General features: G+C 43.6%; 1 protein-coding gene across 1 annotated transcript; it reads right to left on the reverse strand.

Annotated features, from left to right (window-relative positions):
- Positions 1–1,348: 1,348 nt before the first annotated feature.
- ass1 (argininosuccinate synthase 1) lies at positions 1,349–22,964 on the reverse strand. Its single transcript, XM_079288854.1, has 14 exons — positions 22,869–22,964; positions 22,184–22,316; positions 21,022–21,090; positions 20,497–20,685; positions 18,775–18,906; positions 17,652–17,722; positions 17,523–17,553; positions 12,120–12,210; positions 8,847–8,931; positions 8,035–8,099; positions 5,258–5,389; positions 3,759–3,915; positions 1,580–1,645; positions 1,349–1,475 (listed from the first exon to the last, which is right to left on the reverse strand). The coding sequence occupies exons 2-14, from the start codon at positions 22,283–22,285 to the stop codon at positions 1,427–1,429; spliced, it is 1,239 nt and encodes a 412-aa protein (XP_079144980.1). The 5' UTR covers positions 22,286–22,316; positions 22,869–22,964; the 3' UTR covers positions 1,349–1,426.
- Positions 22,965–22,970: the final 6 nt, after the last annotated feature.

A 22,970-nucleotide genomic window follows, 5' to 3' on the forward strand; every position in this document is an offset into this window, starting at 1 on the left:
GGCTCTCCCCCGAGAGGTGGACACAGAGTGGGTAATGAGGGGTAATTGGTACAGGGTCAAGGATGATTAATTCCCTTGGTCAGGTGTCAGCTAGTTTTCATACCTGGCTGGCTGGGTAGACGGTAGGGAGGGAGGGGAAGGGTGGAATATGAGACGTGGTATAGGTGAGCAGGTAAGTGGATGTGTGTCCAGGAACACGTACACGCACAGACAGGATTGCTGATTAAAAAAAGTCTGTGCTTCAATAAAACTAAGCCCCAGTGAGGAGCTCCCTTACAGAAACCATCTTTCTATTCCTAAATCAAAACACACACATTGTACAAAACCGCTTTCACATCAGCAAAGATTCCTCAGGATCATATCTTTCCAGAAACAAAGTTGAAAGGTCACCACGATCCTCCCCCTCCAACCGCTGAAGCCAGATTGAGATTGATAGCTGTCCCCATCCCGCCTACCTCCCCTTCAGCTTGACTGACTAATCTGAATACCTCTCCATCCATCCCTTCATTCTAACCGGGCAATTTTGAACACTGATTATCTTGCAACCTGTGAGTGCGCGACAGTAAATGCAGGGGCTGGCTGGTAATTGACCAGGCAAAGACTGAGACGCCTGCCGTGTAATTGAGCAGGAGCTGAGGGGCTCTTGCAGGACTGAAAGGGTCTGAGGATCCCTCATTGCCCATTAGACCTGGCAGGGGGTCTCCTGTGTCTGTGGACTCCACCTTGAGGCCCACACCGTATCCAGCACTTCTATGCAGGACTGACTTCTTTCAGTGGTGGGGATTGCACAGAAACAGCTGCCGTGTCCTACAGATCGAAGAGTGATATAGAATGGCGAATACTGTATGGGAAATAATTTTGACATTTAACAACATATGAACTTTAAACATCCTCATCCAGAGCCTGTCGACCCCATGCGGAGCAGGGAAATATACATATGTGGCCAATTGGTTCTCTTTCCATCTGACTTGTGCCATTTGAGCTCAGAAATGGCCTCATCACTTCTGCTCCAGCGGCCATCAGCGAGCCACATTGTTGAAGTTCTCCTGTGCCGAACCCATGCACCGCGACGTCTCCATAATGTAAAATAAGATACAGCGTCCTCGCTGCCCTGAAATCATCACGGGGCAGTGACGATACAGCCCTCGGAGTTAAACAGGCAGACACCAATAAATAGCTGTCTGCCAAAGACATGAACTGTTAATCACCAACACGTTCAAACTGACAGGGGCTGATGTGCATGTAACCGGATCATAAACCGTTTTCTGAAATGAATTAAGTAAAGAGCCGAGGTAGACAAAAGACAATTCACTTCATTTTATTTCTGACACAAAGAATTCGTAGTTTAAATACTGCTACTACTTCTGCTTAAGACACGGCGGAGAGAGGAGGCAAGAAAGAAAGACGATTCACAGGACTGCGACGGCTACTTCTTGCTGCTGGAGAAACCCAGCAAACGATGGTGTTCCCTCAACCTGTGGAGGAGAAGAAGGACAAGTAATACGATTTAGAGTGTGATCAAGTCCCAGTTGAAAGACAATTCTCAACTGTTTGGATTTCCTCTTTAAGGGATGCTAACCTGACAGCATTAATCCTGATGAATCCAGTGGCATCACACGGGTCGTAGTCTCCCTGCACGTTCATGCTGGAGGGAAAATAATAAAGACGGAGGCAGGTGAGGCAACAGAGAGCGATCTTAAAATGCTTAGGTTGAAGGAAGTACGACCAAGAAGTGACGGAAAAAGTTACAGGATTTGCTGCTGACAAAATGATTGAAATGTTTGGCATCATTGCAGTAAACATAAGCGACATGGGGCCTCATCAACGACTGGGATAACTGGATCATTGATAATCTACTCTTTTGAAATAATGTTCCCATCGATTTTCCTCTGAAAGCTCCTCTTTAGCATCGTTTGTCCCGAAATGACTTGGAATCAATGTCGCAGAATGAAAACACGCTCATGTACACAGGAACACAACAGACGCACATAAACCCATTTTAAAACAATCCCATCAGATCAACTGTGAGGTAAGTGACTATAGAGGATTTTCTAATCTGTTGTTTTTGTCTTCAGGTTTATCCGCTCCTTCTAAAAAAACACGCAAATCCATAACTCGAGCCACGGCACGTTCTGTGCCGCTCGGGCTGTCATCTCGTCTTAGTGTGCGTCAGCGTCTCACAAAGTGCGTCTGTGTGCTGTGTAATTACAGCAGTTTCTACCTGCAGTGCTTAATACACTCCCTCACCGAGTCCTCTCCTCCCTACGACACCCCCAACTACCAATGTACAGCGTGCACTCTTTCTTCAAAAGCACTTAGCAAAAGAGGAAATTGCCAACAAATGATAGGATAAACACCATAAAAAGAAAGGATGACAACTAAACCATCAACTCTCAATACAAGGCTCCCTACCCGGCACCTGAACACCATTATGAGCGAGTGGCTTTAAATATGCGCGTGTGTGTGCAAGCATGTGATACTTTGTGTATTCCTTTAAGAAACCCTGCAGTCTAATTGAGAGTGGAGCCAGTGGACAGCGAGGACGGTGACATTTCTGTCTCAGATGGGTGCGGTGACCGGCTGTATTACCACTGTGTTAATGACGCCGTTTACTGTTGCCCGTGGAGAGCCAACAGGATGTCAGCGGGGATTTCATGCCCAATCTGGTCCGTGTGTGAGATGTGTGCGATTGTGGCAGGTCGTCTTGTCGCGGCAAATAACTGTGTGTGTGTGAGAGAACTGTAACGTTTGAGTAAAAACCCATGTCCTAGACCTGCTCTTAAAATAAATTTTATTTTTTATTATTTATTTATTTATTTTTATTATTTTATTTATTTATGTAATTTATTGACCCAAGGGTCACATTGTGCTTTTTATGCTTTTAACTTTTAAAAACGAATATTTCCAATCAAGTTGCCTGCTCAAAATGTGCTGATATTTACAGTTACTGTCACCTTTGATTTTAAAATGAATTGCTAAAGTCCTTGACAAAATGTATATGAAAATAAATGTCAAGATTATATGACGTTATACCGAAATATTAATACTGACTCGGTATTGGTAAGGCTCCATTTATCTCTCTCTCTCTCACACACACACACACACACAGGACAAAATATACTATGAAAAACATTGGTTTTTGTCCCACTTTCCAAACCAATCTAATACCGTAAATTGAATGGCTGACTGTGTGAGACAAGTCTCCTTGTCTCCCTCTTTCTGACCTACTTAACTAGCGTGACACCCAGGTACTTCCCTCTTAAAAGCCCAGTGAAACCCTCTCTCTCCTCTGGCTGAAAACGCCATTAGCTCTCTGACTCTAGGGTACAACTGGAGAGACTGAAGTGGCGCTGGAGAGGCATATGGAGGGGTTTTACTTTGGTCAGGGCTGAGCCTGCCCACAGGGCATCAGGGGTCAGCATCCTGAACAAACCCACTGTTGCCGCAGCTAAGAGGCCACGGGGGGGGGAGGGGGGGGCAGTAGGAGGGGTTGGGGTCGGGTCTGCCCTCCAGGAACTGAGCTTGACAATTCTCTGATGTCTTTGTGAGGCAGGGTCGGTTTAGTACGTTGATGTGGAGGTTATAAGAGAACTTTGGCAAGCTGACCCAACACCAGGCTGGCTGGCGAACATGTGGAGGAGCTGCACTGTGCTCAGAGCAGCAAAAACACAGCTGTCAAGTCCGAACAAGCACACACTGTGTTTCATAAGCACACCCACACACACACACACACACACTTTCATTCTGTCCACGCTTACCTGACCAACTCCTCGTTGTACAGGGACTTGGGTGACTCTCGTCCAAGGATGTAGACTTGACCCTTGAAGACAGACAGCTGTACTTTGCCCTCCACATTCTCCTGGGACTTGGCTATGCAGTGACGCACAAAATCGCACTCCGGACTGTACCAGAAACCTAAGTCGAGCAAGGACACAGCGACATGTCAACAAAAGGCATGGCTGTAGATGTTTGTTCAAAAACACGGTTAAAGATTATGCTCATATTTGTCTTTATATGTATTGTTATTTATTGTAAAATAGAAACAAACAATACATAGAATGGACAAGAGGAGAAAGAGGCTCCTCCTCTGTGCATCCTCCGTTAGCAGCAGGGAGCACAGGGATGCGTGCGAGTGTGTGTGTGTGTGTGTGTGATGCACACACTTCTTCCTCTTTCATCAGCTAAAACTCTCTCTGCTTTAGTCTCATTTCTGTTGCAGGTGAAGTTCATACAACCCCTTTCTTTTGTCCCATTTTGTTGACCTGGCCAGTCAATCCCTGAGACAGATGGGCGAGGGACGTGTCTGTATGTGTCCAGAGGTCAGACACGCCCCACTCAGCAGGGGTCCTCCTCTCATCAGCGGCTGACCTCCACCTCATCGTCTGGCCATGTTCAAAGACTCAATCCTTCCTCGTGTTCGCTGCCTCTGGATTGGCGGTGTACGACATGACGACAGCACACAGGTCCCAGCTTTGTTTGGAGTCGGCTATTTTATATTCGATCTTTGTGTTAGTTCTGTCCACATGTCGCTGCGAGCGTTTCTGTATGGTGGTTATTTGGAGAAATTTTAATAAACATATTTTTCATTCGCGATTAATTCATTAATCTTTTGTTCTAAAAATAGAACTTGATTTTTTTTAAGCTATTAATTGACCACTTATACGCATGCAGCAGTTTCCACTTGTCAAATACTTCCCGCGTCTGTACCGCACTGCCCGTAATTGCTGCAAATTCTCTGATGCAAATGTGTTTGGGTAAATCATGTCGTATTAATGCAAAACAGATGCAGGACAGGTGGATTGTTAACATAAACCCCACTGCGGAGTTATTAATGATTTAAACCCACAATGGGTTTAATCTCTGCCCCGCTTCTGAAGGTAGCACCTTTGTGTGTGTGTGTGTGTGTGTGTGTGTGTGTGTGTTTGCGTCCTGTCTCTGGAGGGGATAACTGAAGTGGCCTCGTAGTCAGTCTCTAATGGCACTGATCCTATTATGTGGATGAAGGTGCAGGAGACTGGAGACTAAGCAGAAGGGACGATTAAGACACCTGAGTGCGCGCGCACACACACACACACACACACACACAATATATTTGTCTACATAGTCACATTAGATAAACAATCTTACAGATCCCCTAGTTTTTTTGATTTTAAAATGTACTATGCGCTACACTTTAACACCAAAGGGTGTGTAAGACAATGCAAATAACAACATTAGTGACACTATCTAATTAAGATGATGCGTTATCGGGAGTTACCGTTGTAGACGAGTTCGGCGAGCTTGATACTCAGTCCCTGTTTGATCCGACGTACTTCTTTGTCCATGGTAAAGGTCTCAATGTCCAAATGGGCCTTCAACAGAATTGTGCCTCCTGGCGTTTCATATATCCCTGATGAACGCACAAAAAACAACAAAATGAATAAGTACCCGCACAAAACAAGCAAGTTTTTGAACAGGAACGAACGGATGAGTAAATGTATGCACCTTTATCAGCCAGCCTGTACAATGTTCAACACAATATCTTGTCATGATTTTAGAGTCTTCCACCTTTTTGAGACCCAAATGATTGTGGCAAAATTCATATGAACGTTAACTACAAGCCGTGTTTATCTGAACTCACTTCGAGCGAGCTCTATTAGCCATCAGCCGTCTGACAGACAGGCCTTCACGCTGCTCACAAAACATGGACGAGCCTGTCCTGAGTAAATGACAGGGTAGGAGGCCCCTGCCAGCCTGGAGCCCGGACCAGGGCTCTGCATACCCTGCAATTTACCCCCTCTGGACAGGGAGGGAGGGGTGAGGGGAGAAAAGATGAGGTAGATGACAGGAGAAATGAAGCAGTCAATCAAATGTCAGCTAAAACAAAAGCAGGGCAGGGTAAATGCTACCAGACAGATTTGACAACAGAAATGGGAGCTTTATCAATGACATCCATTCTTGTGAGAGCTGGAATTGCGAGTGTTGTTCCCGTATTCAATACATGGTTCCTCACATCATGTGTCAATTTGAATGATGGTCACACATTTGTGATTTTAGCCGAGCTGCCAACCTGCCAAACAGATATTTCACAGGCTGTCAAATTGTATAATTTGCGTGGTGTTCAAGCTCCAAAACTCTTTTCTGAGATTTAACAGATAAACGCTATTTAATCTCTTCCAATCTGCTGAGCAGTGGAGCTCAAATCTGTACGACCCCAACTGCTCCGGCAACCGTTCCCGATCTGAAAATGGAGAAGCGCTTACTTTGTGCTGGCGGCCAAAAACAGAGCTTAGCAATGCTGCTAATTGTCTAATACCTCAAAAGGCTGCCACCTTAGCTCGAACGGCTTGTGGCTTTCTGATGATCCAAGGCCACAGAGGGCACGTGTAGGGACGTTTCCGTTGGCTCCATCAGATAAATAAGTTAAAACTGCCCTCCAACACAACGTGGCTTAAGTGCTCCAAAAGAGAGCTGGCTTATCAGAGAGGAGCGAACAATGAAACGCTATCTGGGTAAGCTCCAACAGTGGCAGTTTAGTTAAGCTTAAGAGACAACTCCCCCAGTGGTTTTTGAAGTCTTAATCTTTTATAAGGTATAACTGAAGGTATGCTAACCATGCTGCAGGCCTGAAGGGGTTCAGGTTAGGAATTAATTCTTCCTGAGCTGATCCCATTTTACCCTTTGGGCAAACTGTTAGTCCAGCATAAACAGGCAACAAATGTAAATGAAAGCAGATAAATGTCTTAAAATGGATTTAAAAGAATAAGGTTGATTTTAACCTGAAACTGTTTTTTAGTGGAGGGGACATTTCTGTACAAATAATGTCAATAAATGGAAACAAACATAAACAAGTAAATGCATTAAAAATGTTTTTAGAAAACTATTTTTTTTTTCTTTGTCTTGGAGTTTGACAGCAGCGAGGACTTGGACGTGAGGACTCCCATTCATTAACAAGAGACACAGACATTTCCGACTGCTTTTGATAGGTGCACCTCAGCTAACACCATCACCGGTGCACGGGTCAGAGGCCTGACAGCGCTGTGACAGGAGCGAAATGTTAGTCTGCCACACGGGCTGTTGGATGTTTTGTAGCACGGCGACAACATTCTTGACAAACTATTTCAATCCCCCCCGCGCCTCCCTGACCCCACACAAATAGGTATGACATGTGCCCATTCAATCCCTCCCATCATCTATTGTGCTAACGCGACTGCCAGTCCAGAGGAGAGCAACATGTACACTTGATGGCAGTTAATCAACCACTTGGACACCTTGTGCTCCACCTCTTCCTATTGCTTCAGTGAAGGAAGAAGCTCTGATCTTTTGTTCAGTCGAGGGGAGAGAAAAGTGGGCTTCCCATTTTCCAATTTCTACCTGCCATGTTGCGCCACAGCTACAAGTCTGTTGGCCAGTCAATTTGCCAATCATAGCACATATGGGGGAAAAGGAGTGCGTGTGTGTGTGTCATACAAGGACAGCTCAATGCCTTTGTATATTAGCTGCGGTAACATGTAGAGACCTAACAAAGGAGCTTTTCAAGTTGCCCGTTGATACCAAAGATAAAGAGACAAAAACATCCCTGTGCTGGCTGCATGTGCACATATGTGATTGACTGTGCATTTGTGTGTATCCGGCGAAGCGTGTGCGCCGTTATCCTATTCACAGTGTGTGTGTTTTCTGTATGTGTGGAGAATGGAATAACTTCAGCGTCTAAGATTCCAGGTGAACCAGAGGAAATCATTTCCTTTGAGGAGTGTGTTTGGCATGCGGCTTTTATGGAAGCGGAATAGCGAGTGTGACAAAAAGCACTCATGTAAAATAACTGCAAATTGCATGAAAGCCCTGCACACTGAAGGGAAAGCTTTTGAATGGATGTTAAATTAAAATATTGAGACGGGTTTTTTCAAAGCCCGAGTATGTCCATCTCACTGCATTTACAGTGTATATCACTGGTGGTGAAAGTGAGGAGGCCTGTCGGAATAATTTGGCACAAAAAGAAAGAATATTTGTCACAACCGAGCCGGATGTAAATAAATATAATCTTTAATTGCTTACCTCGGGACTTCATGCCAATGAAACGGTTCTCTACGATGTCAATCCGGCCCACACCGTGCTTTCCACTAAGAGAAAGACAGGGACAACCGTCAATGGACACACAGTCGCACATTATTTTCACCTTCAATTAGATTATTCCACATAAGGAGCCTTCGGGATTAAATTCTAGGCTACCCTGCTGGTCAAAAACATGATCTGAATAAACAATACAATAACAATATAAAGATTAAAATTAAGAAATTAATAAAAAAACACAGCAGCCAGGAAATAATTCACACCCTTGTTCAAATATTTCTCCTCTTTTTCCACAGACCTGTGAGCATCATTAGTAAAGTCATCGGTTAACCTTAGCACTAGCTGAGGCATCTTCTACAAACTCCTCAAATATTATATTTTGAATAGCAAAGCTGAAAAACATTTTTTTGTCTTCCCGGACAAAGGAAATTAAATTGATGACTATTTCCCGAAAAAAAAAAAAAATCCCAATTGGCAACAAGCTCAAAAGTGCCTCAGGAAAGATTTTTCTTCAGTCAGTTCACCTTCAGTGCTTTTCATTTCTGCGGACAGCTGGGAAGCAGAGAGGGAGACACAGTGGAGGAGACACGGGAGGGAAAACTCTGGTGGGATTTGATCCCAGGCCAGCAGCGACAGACACGCATCATACCAGAGGTGGTGAACTTAACCAATGCTCCACCTCTGGGGACACTTGCATAATATCCTGATCGCTCACTGGCCATCTAACAAATCATACATGGAAGGTAAAAGTGCTTTTCAATGAAGACTTTATCGACATTAGGGAAAATAATGCTGACCCAATCTCGTTGAGGTATGAGAAGATATCCAGCGGTGAGTCCTTGGATTTGCCTTCCTTCACATTGGTCACCTTTACAGGCACTCCTGAAGGGAAACACAATGCATTTGTTACTTATAATGTACTTGTGACCCATCTGGTACTGTCAATAATAAAGCAATGTCCCACTCTGCAATGCATTTTTATGTTTATGAGATCCAAAAACTGAAACTGCAATTAATGTAAAGCTCTCTTTGTTGGTTGATTAGAAAGATGCATTAAAAAAAAAGCAACTAATTGGCTGGACTCAAGTATCAATTTGATGAAAGGCAAATTGATACAACACAGCAGGCTGATTCTCATGTTATGAGCATTAACAGCTAAATCAAATCGGTAGCACTTGTTCTTCAAAGTGTGTTTTTTTTGCTCTCATTCAAGTTTTCCACCATAAAAACATCACCATATGATGATTGTTTCAGACTGCCTTTGTTGTCGCCAAATAAATGATATCAATCTTTCAGAAAGCCTTTAAACACAAAGCTCTATTGTGAAAACAGTATTTTTTAACCTTTATAGGGAGTAAAAAAGCTGCACCTGCATGACATTTTATGGTATCATTCACCACTAGGACAAATTGCTAATTGTCTGCAAGTAAGGCAACAAAAATCAAGTGGTTTTCATTGAGATCAAAGATAAATTAACACTTGGCCCAAAAACAACAATGAGTAAAACTGAAACGTTTACGCAGTTCATCAACAGTTTTAGGAAACGGCTTTCAAAATTTATTACAACAGACAAAATTGCCAAAAATAAGAGTTGATCAAATCTGCTGACAAGTGCTCGTTATCTCAGTCACTGAAATCAACAGTCGCCAGCTAAAAGTAAAAACCGCGACAAAAGGAGGCGGCGAGAGGGGCTAATAAATTCAAAGGCCCTGCTCATTTGAAAGCTGTGAAATCGTGGGCAGGCCTTTTCCTAATTCAATTACACGCACAGCTTTGTTACCCAAACTCTCTTTAGCACTGAGATTTTTTTGCGCCACTGAGTATTTGTGTGTTCATGCGCATGTGCAGGAGGGGGAAAAAAAAAAAACCCCACTTGCAGATTCATCATCACCCATCATCCTACCACTATAACAGCTTTTTTTTCTGTGTTTTTTTTTTTAAACACCCACGCTCGCTCAACACACTTCCTCTCCAACGCCACTTAAACCAAGTACACATCAATCACTGTCATGGACCTGCTTATTCATGGCCTTCGATGAGCAACACGGGCCAAAGGTGGAGGCGAGGAAACAAACATGAGACATGTGTGTGTGTTGAGAAAGGGAATATAACCATTTGCGGGCTACACAAGAGGAGGAAATGAGAAAAGCTCTGCTGATATTCACTCTCCATCCGTCCGGGCGTTCGGTCCTACTTTAGCGTGCTTGCAGTTGTCAGTCACATGACTTTGAAGAGAAGAGCAGCACTTCTGCCTTTCAACCAGCGCTTACAAAGCCCTCATAGGAATGACACGTGAAGGACTTGACAAATTTTTTTTTTTTTTTTTAAGACAAGGTCTTTGTTGACGGGCCATTCTCATATCGCGGGAATCGCGGTGGCTCCCATGGAAGAAGAAAAAGTACCTCCCAGTGCAGGAGAGGGCAGTATGGATGGTGCATTATCAAAACTGCACCCCCTCCCAGATACCTAATAATTAGATTAAAAGTTCAAATAAATTAAGTGAACGTGGGAGTGTAGGGGCTGGCCTTTGGTCCCTGCGCACTCTTTTTTCCCCTCGCTCTCTCCATCATGCGGGTTCTATCATTCACTGAGGGGTCTTTTTCTCTCCGTGATCCTTTTCTTCAGTTTTTCGCAGCCTAACAGTGCAGACAATGGAAGCACAGACACAGTTGTAGGAAAAATTACTGCTTTACATTTTTCCACTCTGTCTCCTTTTCCTCTCCACTTCTTTGGCATGAAAGGAGGGAGGGATGACATTTTTTTTTTTTTTCTTAAAAAAGGGAGAGAATCGGGGAATGGAGTGTTTGACGGGGGAAAAGGTTGCCGTCGTTAAATATTCTTTTTTAATCAGTGAGAAAACTTTGGTGAGAAAGGCAGGGATGAAAAGGTGGGAGGGGGAATGAAATGAAACATTCTTTTGCTGATCTTGTGCTCAGAGGGAGGAGTAGGCTCGGGCCTTTGTGTGGACAACTAAAACAGCTTTTGTCATATGGTGCTCAATAAAGGCACAGAGAATATGTGTGAAAACGGAGCACTGGCCTGCAAAGAACCCGCGAAACCAGAGCAGGCTTTACCACTGCACCACTGCTTTACAAAAGCACATCTCATCTCCAGATGAACTGACGCCGACCTACTTGTTTCATAGTTAAAACATTTTCTTTGGGAAACTGGTAACACTTTACCAGTTTCCCAAAGAAAATGTCCAGGACACCATTTCAGTGCAGATACATTTTGAATACTAAATGGCATTTTCATTTGCACTTTCAGCAGCTTTTAATGGTCACACATATTCCCACCAAATCTTCTGCCAACCATCTGAACATCCCTTATGTTACCTCATGAAGCTACCCATCAAGCCCCTGTGATCAGAGGAGCTCGTGTCTCTCAGCCGATTGATGTACGTAAGAGCTTTGCAGCCTCCACTCGTGACCGGGGATGAAGGGACATCTGTGCCGTTTGCCCCAGGCCAGGATGTTTCTTGCCATATTCTCTTTACGCAAACATGTGACACTTTCCACTATTCAGCTCGGCCCTCGTGGCAATATATCTAATGAGCGTTTCACTGGCCCCTCAGGGCTCGGTGTATTAGCTGGACTTAAAACGTCCGGCCTGTGTGTGCCCCCAGGCCAAACATGGCAGCTTTGGACCAGCTAATGCTGTGAGGGGTTAAGGATAAGTCTGGGTGGTCAGGAATGGTGATAAACTGCTACCGGGTCAGCGTGAGAGCTGTAGCCCTGCGGCGATAACCATCAATGTTAAGTAACATGAAGGGACGTGGACTCTTACTAATGCAGTATAAGGAGTTCAGAAGTATCTTTTGCATCCCGTCATTATTGATGTGCGACACATTTCAGAAACTAAGCCTGGGAAAGTCCTGAAATCTTTCAAAAGTTTAAATAAATAATTTCTTTATCATTGAATTTTGTTGTGTATCATGCTCACATATAAAGGAAATTATTTAATTGAATTTCCATTGAATCAAATAAAAACATCTCCGTCCTGATCTTTCAGAATGTATATGTATATACACACAGGTAAAAAAACAACTGACAAATGTTGCAAGCACAAACCGTTTTTGAACTCTATCTCCAGGACATCGGCGGTGTTGGGAGAATCTTCCGGGTTCTTGGTCATCAGGTACAGGTCAGCCGGAGCATGGCTCTGAAAAACACAACGGAAAAAAAAAAAAAAAAAACACACTCGCCGTCTCTATTTCACACACTTTAATTTCATTTGATAACCAGGACCTTCTGAGACCTCATCAAACAGCAGTACTGCAGACGGGGAGACTATTGAGCGAGGCGATAACGGACAACTCGAGACATAGCGGGAGAAGAAAAGAGAGGATGATGCGTGAAAGAGGAGAAACCTGAAAACACCATCAGGAGTCGAGAGAAAGAAAAAAAAATCAATGTCCCATTTTTCTCCTCTATTTGGTTTCATTTTCCCTGCATGGCCCTTCACCACAGGGGAAGGCGGGGAAAAGGGGGATGCGGCGAGTGGGAATGGACAAAAGAAAGAAATGACTCGCATCCCCAAGAATAGTGAACTTGACAAGTCAAAGCACACCTGAGAGTGTGACAGAATCTATTTGAGCAACAGTGTTTCCTCGATAACATTCTGCTCGCCTGTAAAATCTCAGATCTGCCGATTCTATCACGTAGTTTATCCCTAAACCTGTCTTCACTTCCTCTAATCTTCCCGTTTTCCAGCTTTGATTTTATGAGTGACATTTCCTCTCTATTTTATTTTCAAATGAAGAATTTTGCTAAATGGGCATCACACAACAAAGCCTTGAAGTCCACACCCTAAATCCACTAAAGTCGTCCTGGGTGACAGATGCTTGTCATTTTTCCAGATGGTGGGAGCCAGGAACAATTTCAGTAAGTCATGGTTGGGACCTAAAAGAGCGTGGCAGTCTGACGTGTCCGCCCGGCGACGGCCCTCCAACAATTACATAGCATTAGGACAACACGATGGCCAATGTCTCCTGAGCTGAGGCAAATTGCAGGGAGACTATGCAAAATAACTACTGGGTGCATTTAAATGGAAAGCTTTACCAGACACTAAATCATCATACAATAACTAATCGGCATCCGCTCGTCGCCAGTCAGTGAAGAGAAAACGAGCAGCGCAATCACTTGCCTTCCTTTTAACTAAACACCAAAATTGACTGGGAAGGCGCCAGTCTTCCTCTCCTTTATTTTCTGCCTCAGTGCTCTGAAAGATGCCAAATGAGAGCGAGCAGGAGAGGGGTGAAATGACGACCCTAAAAGGCCTGTTCATGCATACGCTTTGAGGGGGGATTGAATATTAAATACTGGGGAATATGAAAGTCTATGTAGCTTGTGGTGTTATATGCTGGTTGTAAATGATTGGTTGTTTTTAAATCTTCAAATAAAAACACAGTATCATGTAATTGTGCCCCTGTCCGTTTAGATTGCTAACTTTTTACATATTACTTCTACGGTTTTTGACAGGTTATGCATTAATCAATCAAGCAGCTCCACATTAACTCTTTCTACCCAAACAAATCAAAGCGTATATTTTTATATTTCAGCTGTATACACATTTTGATTTCTGGTTTGGGATGAATATTAATTAACTTCCTGAGTTTTATAGTATCACTTTGTTCCCTGAGTAAGTGTCTGTATTGCCTTTAAACAACAGAAGCAGTGAGTGATTAACTGTAGGGCTTAGAGAAAAGAACAATTTCCAGCTGATGAATTAAAAAAAAAAAAAAAACGCACTTTTAAAACGTATACAAATTCATGCCTTTGGTTGAGGAACGCTTGAAAACTCATGCATACTCCAACCATGAGAGCTTAAACCTACTATTGGTCTATTGGATACAAAGAAAAAAAAAAGAAAAAAAGGAAAAGTAAGGGGAATAGGCTTGTTTCCAGTGAGCCAGAGATCAATGCATTTCAATTCAAACCCCCTGCAGGTGGACCTGTCCCAAAGCCATGGCCCTGAAAGAGTGGAAAAGGTAGAGGCAAAGAGGGCGGGGGCGGGGGGGTATTGGTGGGAAATGGGGCATGAAGCGCACCATCATGTAGCACAGAGCAGCTCCTTTGGCAGTCTTTGCTTCTGCCATATTGTTGTGCTAAACGCGGCCCATACAGCACAGAAGAAGGCCGACGCGTGAACTTAAAGCAAGTAAATTTCTATCTTTCCACATATTAGTTGCCTCATTGGTTTTCAATCGAAGCCAAAAGAGGCAGAGGTGGCGGGAGGGAGAGGGGGAGGAAAGGAGGGGAGTGTTGAGAGGCAGATAGAAGAGAAGAGGATGGTAAAAACATCTTTGGTGCAATGGGTTGGAAATGACGCTTAAATCACCACGTTTCAAGTCTGCCCTTCTCTTTAAAATGCAAAGATGGCAAATTCAGACAAGAATAAAACAATATACACATGATGCGCTGAAGAGATATCTCTGTTCTTAACACAGAGGATGTTGTGGTTAATGTGAGGGCCTCAGCTGAATTTAATGAGGACAACAAGCACTTCTACAAGCTATTGTGACGCCGAGATGATACAAGGAGCTCTCGCTAAGCATTACAGGTCAGACCAATCAGACCTGGGGTGGGGGGGCAGCGAAGGCACATGACGAAACGCTGACCTCTTTGCTTCAAAGCACACATTCACATGCATACATACACCTACAAGCCCACTTCCTTCCCCTGCAGGCAGTCTTCGGTCCATCCTTCTTTCCAGGCAGCCATGCGACCAGCAGAAAACAAGTTTTCATTTCCTCTGGGTGAGCGGAGGCCTGCCGTCACGCTCTTTTACTCCTGGTCAACACGAGCAGTGCGGCGGCCCATCAGCCCCCTTGATCAAAGAGCGCAGCGGGCCCGAGGAGGCTCGCTGACACGAGCTGTAATTAAGACCGAGGTGATGTTTTAATGACTCAGGACGAGTGTCGGGCGGCCTCAGGCTATATGGGCCCCGACTGCTCATGTGTGGAGAGACAGAGAGAGGAAGTAGTGGGCGAACGGTGGGGTGTGGAGCCATCTATTAATTGGCATATCGCTGATCAAATCTGATGAACATATAAGGTAGCTTACTAAACAGTAATATAAATTCTGTATATCCAATATTGCCATGAAACAGGCCTGTTAACTGTTTTGCCTACGACGGTCAAAAGCAAGCAAAGACATTGAAGATTTCCAGGCATATAATCCAACCCCGACAACAAAACCCACAATTTTATGTAGGACGACGATTTGCTCAACATCAACCTCTAGCTCAATGCAGTCAACAGGTAACTAATACTATTAAATGTGACCATATGGACATGACAACAGATAGCCGAAGTTGCCGTGGGCGCACGTCTTCACATTAGGTGAATGCTGCCAGATGGAGGTGAGTAAATACAACAACAAAAAAAGACACCATTGTGCTACAGGCGAGGTGGTTCGGGGTTATCAGGAAGGATACCGTGTTAATCACAGAGTAACCTGAACTCTGCCGACTCTTATCTACAGGAGAACATATGAGCGACCATTCGGACATTTCCCAATCTGCCTGTGTTGAGCAGAGAGGGGCTTTTGTGTCGCATGCGGGGTTCGAATAGTTGAGGTCCACCCTGAGCCTCCAGGGCTGTAACTGGAGGAGAGAGAGGCCGATACAGCGGGGAGATACCAAGAACAAGATGACCTCTTTCAGATGACCCGATCAAAATCTGTCATGTTGGTTTGAGCATTTTGGTTTGAAATTCGTTATGCTGCTAGTTACTTTTTGTCAATTGGTATTTTGCATTAATTTCCTGCTTTAAATTGTATTTAAATGAATGTTAAACCTGGGGATTATGTTTAAATACAGTGTTGTGATATTTACTCCGACCCTAATTAACAAACTTTGTAAAAGGACCAATTGCCGGAGGGGGCAGAGGTTGTGGCTACTGAAAATCACAGCTTGTTCAAAATATAATTTTCTGCCCTGGGTAATGTATTCAAATCCTTTTACCACTCTGGACCCCTGCACCATAAATATTTCATTGTATTTTATGCCATTAATCGATTCAATATTGGAGTAAATTGTCCAAAACGAAAACCCCCGAATGAACAATACTGTCATCATACATCGCTATGCTATTGAGCCGGTCCGCCTCATTCTTTCTAAGACATTTCTCCACAGGCCGACCCATAAAGAGGCAGCGGAGGGGTGAGAAAGGGAGAGAGAGAGATAGAGGTCCGTGAGTTACAGTGGCCCTGCCCCTGCATCTCCACTCCAGCAGCGCGGGACCCCTCGCCTCCATGTGACACCCCGTCCATTGGGGACTCATCTGTCTGGTGCGCTGCCTTTGTACTTTACTGTTACTGGTGACATTTTGGTGTCACGGTGTCACGATGAAATGGCTCCCCTCCCACGTCGCAGCCCGCGGCGCCGCAACCAGTGGAACAATGAGGTCCCGAGGAGTTGGGGCTGGAACTCAGGAGGCCCCAGCTGGGTGCAACGCCCTAACCCTTCCCCCCCCCCCTCTCCCCGGCTCCCATGAAATCGGGAATTAGTCGAAGCGTTGCTGACGACAAGTCAGTGTCTGTGTGTCCCAGGCTCTTCCCAGGGCCTGGCGAAGACCCGGGGTGAGGAGATACACAGACACAGACTCAGCGACCAAGGGATGGGAGCTTTTGGGGTCACCGGGGGCAACCTGCATGTACTGCTTTGACCCCCGACCCCAGCAGAGATCAAACTCTGCCTCACCCGTGTAAATGTGGGAGAGTGAGTGGTGTTGGTCTCTGCTGGTGCTGCCATGGGTCAGCAGATGGGACGGTAGCTTTACTGCCGTGATGTTTTCACTGTCACTCCAAGTGGATGATGCGTTTTAACACTAAAAAAATAAAAAGGTGTATTATTTTGTCCGTCTGCTGTTGTGGAAATGACAGCGAACATTATGTGTGTATGAGAGGACAAAGGGGATTTTTTTTTGCTGTACTCAGTGGAAAACTGTTCCAATTTCAAAATCTATTTCTGTGCTTCGATGACAAATGTTCCGTGTAATTTTGTCCCCGATTGTCCTCTTCGTTTTAGCACTAGATTGCGAATGATGAAGTAGTATCAAAGATTTCTAAAAACAGGTACTGATCTGATGAGGACATCGACTGTCCCGATTGTTATGTAGAATCCAAAGATGTTTTATCTAAAACTGCTCAGGTTTATGTTTTCACCATCACAAATGGTACAAATGTCTCCCGTTCAGTTTTAAAGGTTCTTGAACGATGCGGTCAGTGATTAGATATATAAATAAAGTCAGTATTTGTGTGAAATAATGATACGAGTAACTTTCTTGGCATTCAACCAGTGCTTCTTCATATCAGCAGCGTTGACTGTATACGCAAAGAAAGTTACCATAAATGCGCGAGTGTCATTAATATACCAGCACATCAGACTCCAAAGGGTGAATGGGACAAACTATAAATAGAACCAATTTTTGTTCAGGAATTTGGAGACATGCCATTGTGAAGTGGCCTTACCTTGGGATTCTCCAGGATGCCAGACTCATAACTGTAAAGAATCATAATTCAGAAAATGACTGATAAAATCTGGTAGAAAACGATAAAATATTGAAATTAAAGAAGGCGCATCACACCGGTCCTACCCACCTTATATGCATGAGGTTGGCGTCCATGCTCCAGGGGGCCTGAAGAGTGACGGGCACAGGGATGCCATGTGTCTGCAGTTTGACAGAGAAAGCTTTTGTTATGTTACGTACTGTTTACCTGCAAGCTAACTGCACCTGAAGGCTAGACACTATATATCAGAGTGGAAAATACAAGGAACCAAGCACACTCCTTCCAGAGACTACCGTTTGTTTTTGTGCAACCAAAATGCCCCACACAAACAAAATGAAGACGTTTTTTTTTTGACATGTTCAAAGGACAAGTCAACAATTTAGCGTTTTAAGATTGTGTGATTTCACAAGTACTCCAGATGCCAACAAGAGAGAGGTGTTCACTGAAACATGACCACCCTCTAGTGGGGAAAACTGGTCACAACCACCATCTAACAGGAGCTTATGAACAAACCGCCTATGACTGTGTGTGGGGTCTGGACAACATAAGTCTGAGAAAGTTGAACTGTAACTATAATCATAAGTGTGAAATTAAATGACGAGAGTAGGGATGTAATCATATATTTATATTGTATTTTTCACTAAAGATATTTAAAATCAATACACGTGGTGAAGGGATTTAAGGATTACATTTTTTGTTAAAACTATTGATTGTTCATTGATCTGAGGCTGGATACAGAATTGAAAAATAATTAATAACAGCGCAAAGGAAATAAATATTGGGAGGGATGTACCATAGAATGAGAGCTGTATACGGATACAACATAAGTACAGGAGAGTATTCAATAAGTATAAACTAAATCTATACAATTAAGAGGTATGAGAGTTTTATATGATACCAAAGGTGGATATTTGTGGTTTAATGTAATCACTGCTTTTCTTTTAATATGATGCTTATTAAACCATTTTATAACCTTAAATGTTTATCTGTGACAAAAACAGTACTTTCATCTGTGACAAGTTGTTAAAACAATTTTAGGTTATCACTTTGTGCTGCTTGGACATTTCATAGACCATATAGTGAATCAATAATTCTGATTCATTGATAGATTTCTTAATAATGACAGTAATCTTTAGTAGGCATCCCTAGAAACCACCAAACTGAACGACGGGTATTATGTCAGATTTCGACATGAACAGACTGACGGCGTTACCTGTGCATATTCTATCAGGTCTGTTCTCCCCCGGAAGCGGTTGTAGAACTCAGGGATCCTCCACGGTGCAATGATCTGAACTTCAGGGTAGAGGGCGTAGCACGTGAGCTCAAAACGGATCTGGTCATTGCCCTGCAAAACAAACACCACGGCTTTTCAAAATCAACAACAGTACCCGACAGTGCGCACAGTAACAGTTCATTTCATTAAATTGTTTGTCTGGGATAGTGTCAGAAAATTAAGTGTTTTGCTATTTCCCAAAGCCCAAGCTGACATATTCAAATAACTTGTTTTAGGCAACCAACTGTCTGAACCCAAAATCCCCCCCCCCCCCCCCCCAAAAAAACTCCTCAAACTAATTATACAAATGTTTGCCGATTATTTTTCTGTCAATCGGCTTATTGATTAATTGCCTAACATATCCGCACTAATGTGCAGTGGTGGTTGAGCGGTGAGGTTTCCAGTGTCTCGGTCTCTTTCTTGATTAATCAGCTTCAAGATGAAAACAAAAATATAAAAGGGAAGCAAGCTGCATTGTCTTAATTATCACAAATAAAAACAAATTACATAAAAAACTGTATATGATATTGTAACTTTATGATGTGGTATCTGTCTCCATCTACAGGCAAACTGTGGACACTGCATTTCTGACTGACAAGTAGAAATAATACAAACACATCTGTAAAGGCATTGAATTAAAAAAAAGGCATATTTCTTCTGAACTCAATCACAATGCAAAACGATTATACTACTACTATATCATTTAACTTAAACTATAAGAACCTTGACCGCACACAGACATTTGTCTGCCGCTTACGCAGCATTTGTTAGATGAAGAAAGGTTATTCTGAACAAAAGAGAAGAGATAGAGTGAAGTCTTTAACCAATCAACAACAGTGTGAATCAATGTGCTATCATGATCATTATAAAAGTTACATGATCATTATAAAAGTTACATGCCGGTATGTCCTGGTGACTCCATGAACACAGCGTGAGGAAATACAGCTCTTTGGAACGAGGTACCCGTCCACAAACTTTACTGAAATGACAACGTGAGAGGCTTGCAGATGAAGTCTCCAGGATAAAATTAAACCTTCTTCACTCACTGCTCACACATGCTAATCAGAAAGCTATTCACCAGGACTCCAAAGCAGAGAAAACATATTTGCATTTTCCTTTGACGCGTGTCATTCAGCCGACGGTTCAGTGCGAGGAAAAGTGCAGACGATAGTGATAATAACAGCCGTCTCAGATTTGCAGTAAACATCGATTTTCTTTTCATTGAATAGATGACTAAAGAAAATGATAGTTTCTGAATGAAGGAGCGCTGTGGCTCTGACGAGGGTAGATTTCTGAGTTACTGTTTGGTGAACCAAAAAAAGTTAATGTGCAACCCTGCAAACACGTGGCCTAAATCCTCTTGTTCAGACTATGGACAGTGAGCTTACTCGTTAGAAAAGACTGACGCGAGGGCCTCCTCTGGGATCAGCCACACAGCATGTTATCACAATGTTGAGGGTTTAATTCCAGTGTACGAAACTGGTCTTTAGTTTGCATCATCCCCCAACCTTACTCTCTTCTGTCCCAGCTCTAGTATAAAGGAAATGAAATGTAAATATTCTTTAAATAGATTTAATTTGGGTCGGGGATTCCGTTATACGAGCAGATTATTGGACAGTCTCCTTCCTCAGAGTTAGTCTCTTGTACCCGTGTCTGGTTTACCTTTCCCGTGGCACCATGGGAGACGAACTGGGCACCCTCCCTGCGTGCGATCTCGACCTGCCGGCGGGCGATGCAGGGCCGAGCTACGGCGGTGCCCAGCAGGTATCGGTCCTCGTAGACGGCATTGGCCTGAACCGCGGGCCAGATGAAGTCCTCCACAAACTCCGAACGCAGGTCTTCGATGAAAACCTACACGAGTACGGACGTCAGGACACAGAACAGGGTTTAGTGTGACGTCTTCTTTTTTTCTGGGACATTTTTATGTGAGAAATAACTGACGATTGTTTGCCACTAAAGAGCTTTGTCTCACACTGCAAGTATGTGATGTGAACGCAGAAAACAGCAGAATAAAAGAGCGACTGATTTCCATTCATCACAGCATGCTTTGACATTGTACTTTAAGAGGCTGACAACTTGCTTTTGGTCATTATCATTGCATGTTAAGGCCGTAGAGAACATTTTGAAAAAGATCTGATATCGAGACAGAACCGAGCAACAACGCATTTCATTCATTCCGTCTCTCACCTTCTTTGCGCCGAGATTTTCTGCCTTTTTCCGGGCAGCTTCAAAATCGTCATCTTGCCCAATGTTGGCCTAGAGAGACACAAATGTAATTGCACAATCAAAGTGACTCATTTATATGCATTTCCACAAACACTTGCACCTGAAACTAAACTGTGCAGTTCCTTCCGTTCAGAGCTCTTGCAAAATGACACGCAAGCCCTCCGTGTATTAACATGCCGGCTCGTGACCGTGCAAGCGTTAAACCTGCCAAATCGATGATCTTGTAATTCAGATCACGTCTGTTGAGACGCTGCAATCACCTCCCGGTGGAAACCAAGCAGGAACACCGCTTTGAAGAGGCTATCTGATCTCCTGAGCTGAACGCTAAACAAGGAAACACGTTCCCGCAATGACGTGAAACAGGCAAACCCGCAGCTTAACACTAAACTGTGCTTGTGATATTTTTCAGTACTTTATCATTTTAATTTCAGTGCAGTAGATGACTGATGAGTCACATTCGATTCATATTACAAAACCTCACTATGACATTCGGCTTGTGAATTACACTTCTTGCATATCCGGTGCTTTGTATGATTTGATTTTACCTACAGATATAGACATCGCAAATTTAAAAAACCTCATTGTTTCACATTCCAGGGAAAGCCATAAGCAGTTATCATTGTGTATTTCTGCATGCTGACGCAATAGTCTGACAAGTTTCATTACTTCAATTATGAATTGGCTCAGCGACTGCTGCTATTCTTCTTCTGCTCCCCTGGAGGGCCAAAAAGAGTTGGAGGGCTGCACGTCACTTATCACAGCAGTGAACTACAGACAATCACCCATCCCCCCCCCCCCCCCCCCCCACCACACACACACTACGACCCACAAAGCCACTGAATGAAAAGTTAGACAACATGAAAATCTGCCTGCTTTGCACTTCTAAACTGCCTCCTGGCAAAAAGTAAATCCAGCTAGATTTGTGTTGGCAGTATGACGCCACATGCTGTGTGGGTTGGTAGTTAACCGGTAATACCTCAGACCGTTTTTTGGGTAAACCCTTACATGCCCCGTAGGACAGGTTGTGGCAGCTGAAAACAGTCAACTGTGAAATGTCAGAGATGCATGACACCACAGGGCAGCTGGTTGGAAGCACAAACAAAGACTGGTCTCTAAACCTTACCAAGTACGTGATTACGTCGTATCCCTGCTCCTTCAGCCAGACCAGAATACAGGACGTGTCCAGTCCACCGCTGTAGGCCAGAACCACTGTACCTTTAGACATGATGAGGGCTTGAGTCCAACAGGTGGAGAAGCTGTTGAGGAGGCAGAAGAGAAGAAATTAGCAGGGACTCCATTATATTAGTCACGAGCAGGGGAGGAAATGTTAATGTGTACCCTGAGTGTACTAACTAGGATCTCTTATGTTGTCATTTGACTATTTGGCCGTTTTTTTTATTTCAGATTCTTTGCACATTGAAAAAAAAAAAAAAATACAGAAAAAATTAAAATGCATTGAGGAAATACAACACGTACAACAACGCATTTGATTTCATTAATGATTTCTGAGCATTTAGAGTATAAATCTAGCATTATAATAATATTTTCTGCCAGTGTTTGTAACATAATTGGGGTCTGAACGGTAAACTAACCCCTCAAAACATTTTTACATCCATGATCAGCAATGATGATGATGTGTGCGACGCTGTAACGTTGCGTATTTTGCCAAAGCAACTACGCATGTTAGTTGAAAACACTGGCCACACAATGCGACTTGATGCTGCGTGGTAGCCGCTGCTGTGACCGACGGACAAAACATTGCATTGAAATAAATGAAAAATAAAAACAAGCCGGTGTGTTGTACTTACGAGGGTGATTTGCGTGAGACGGTGTAGGCGTTGGTTCGTCGGCGAGCACTGGAGAGCAGCGCGTGCTTAAAAGGCTACTTCGCTACTGCAGTCAGGTTGCAT

Source organism: Melanostigma gelatinosum (genome assembly GCF_949748355.1).
Source record: "Melanostigma gelatinosum genome assembly, chromosome: 18".
Taxonomy (NCBI): domain Eukaryota; kingdom Metazoa; phylum Chordata; class Actinopteri; order Perciformes; family Zoarcidae; genus Melanostigma; species Melanostigma gelatinosum.

Coding starts and splice junctions, on each gene's coding strand:
- ass1 (XM_079288854.1), bottom strand. CDS start 22,285: ATGTCTAAAGGTACAGTGGTTCTGGCCTACAGCGGTGGACTGGACACG. Junction 21,091..22,183: donor ACGACGTAATCACGTACTTG/GTAAGGTTTAGA, acceptor GTGTCTCTCTAG/GCCAACATTGGGCAAGATGA. Junction 17,554..17,651: donor GCCAACCTCATGCATATAAG/GTGGGTAGGACC, acceptor GATTCTTTACAG/TTATGAGTCTGGCATCCTGG.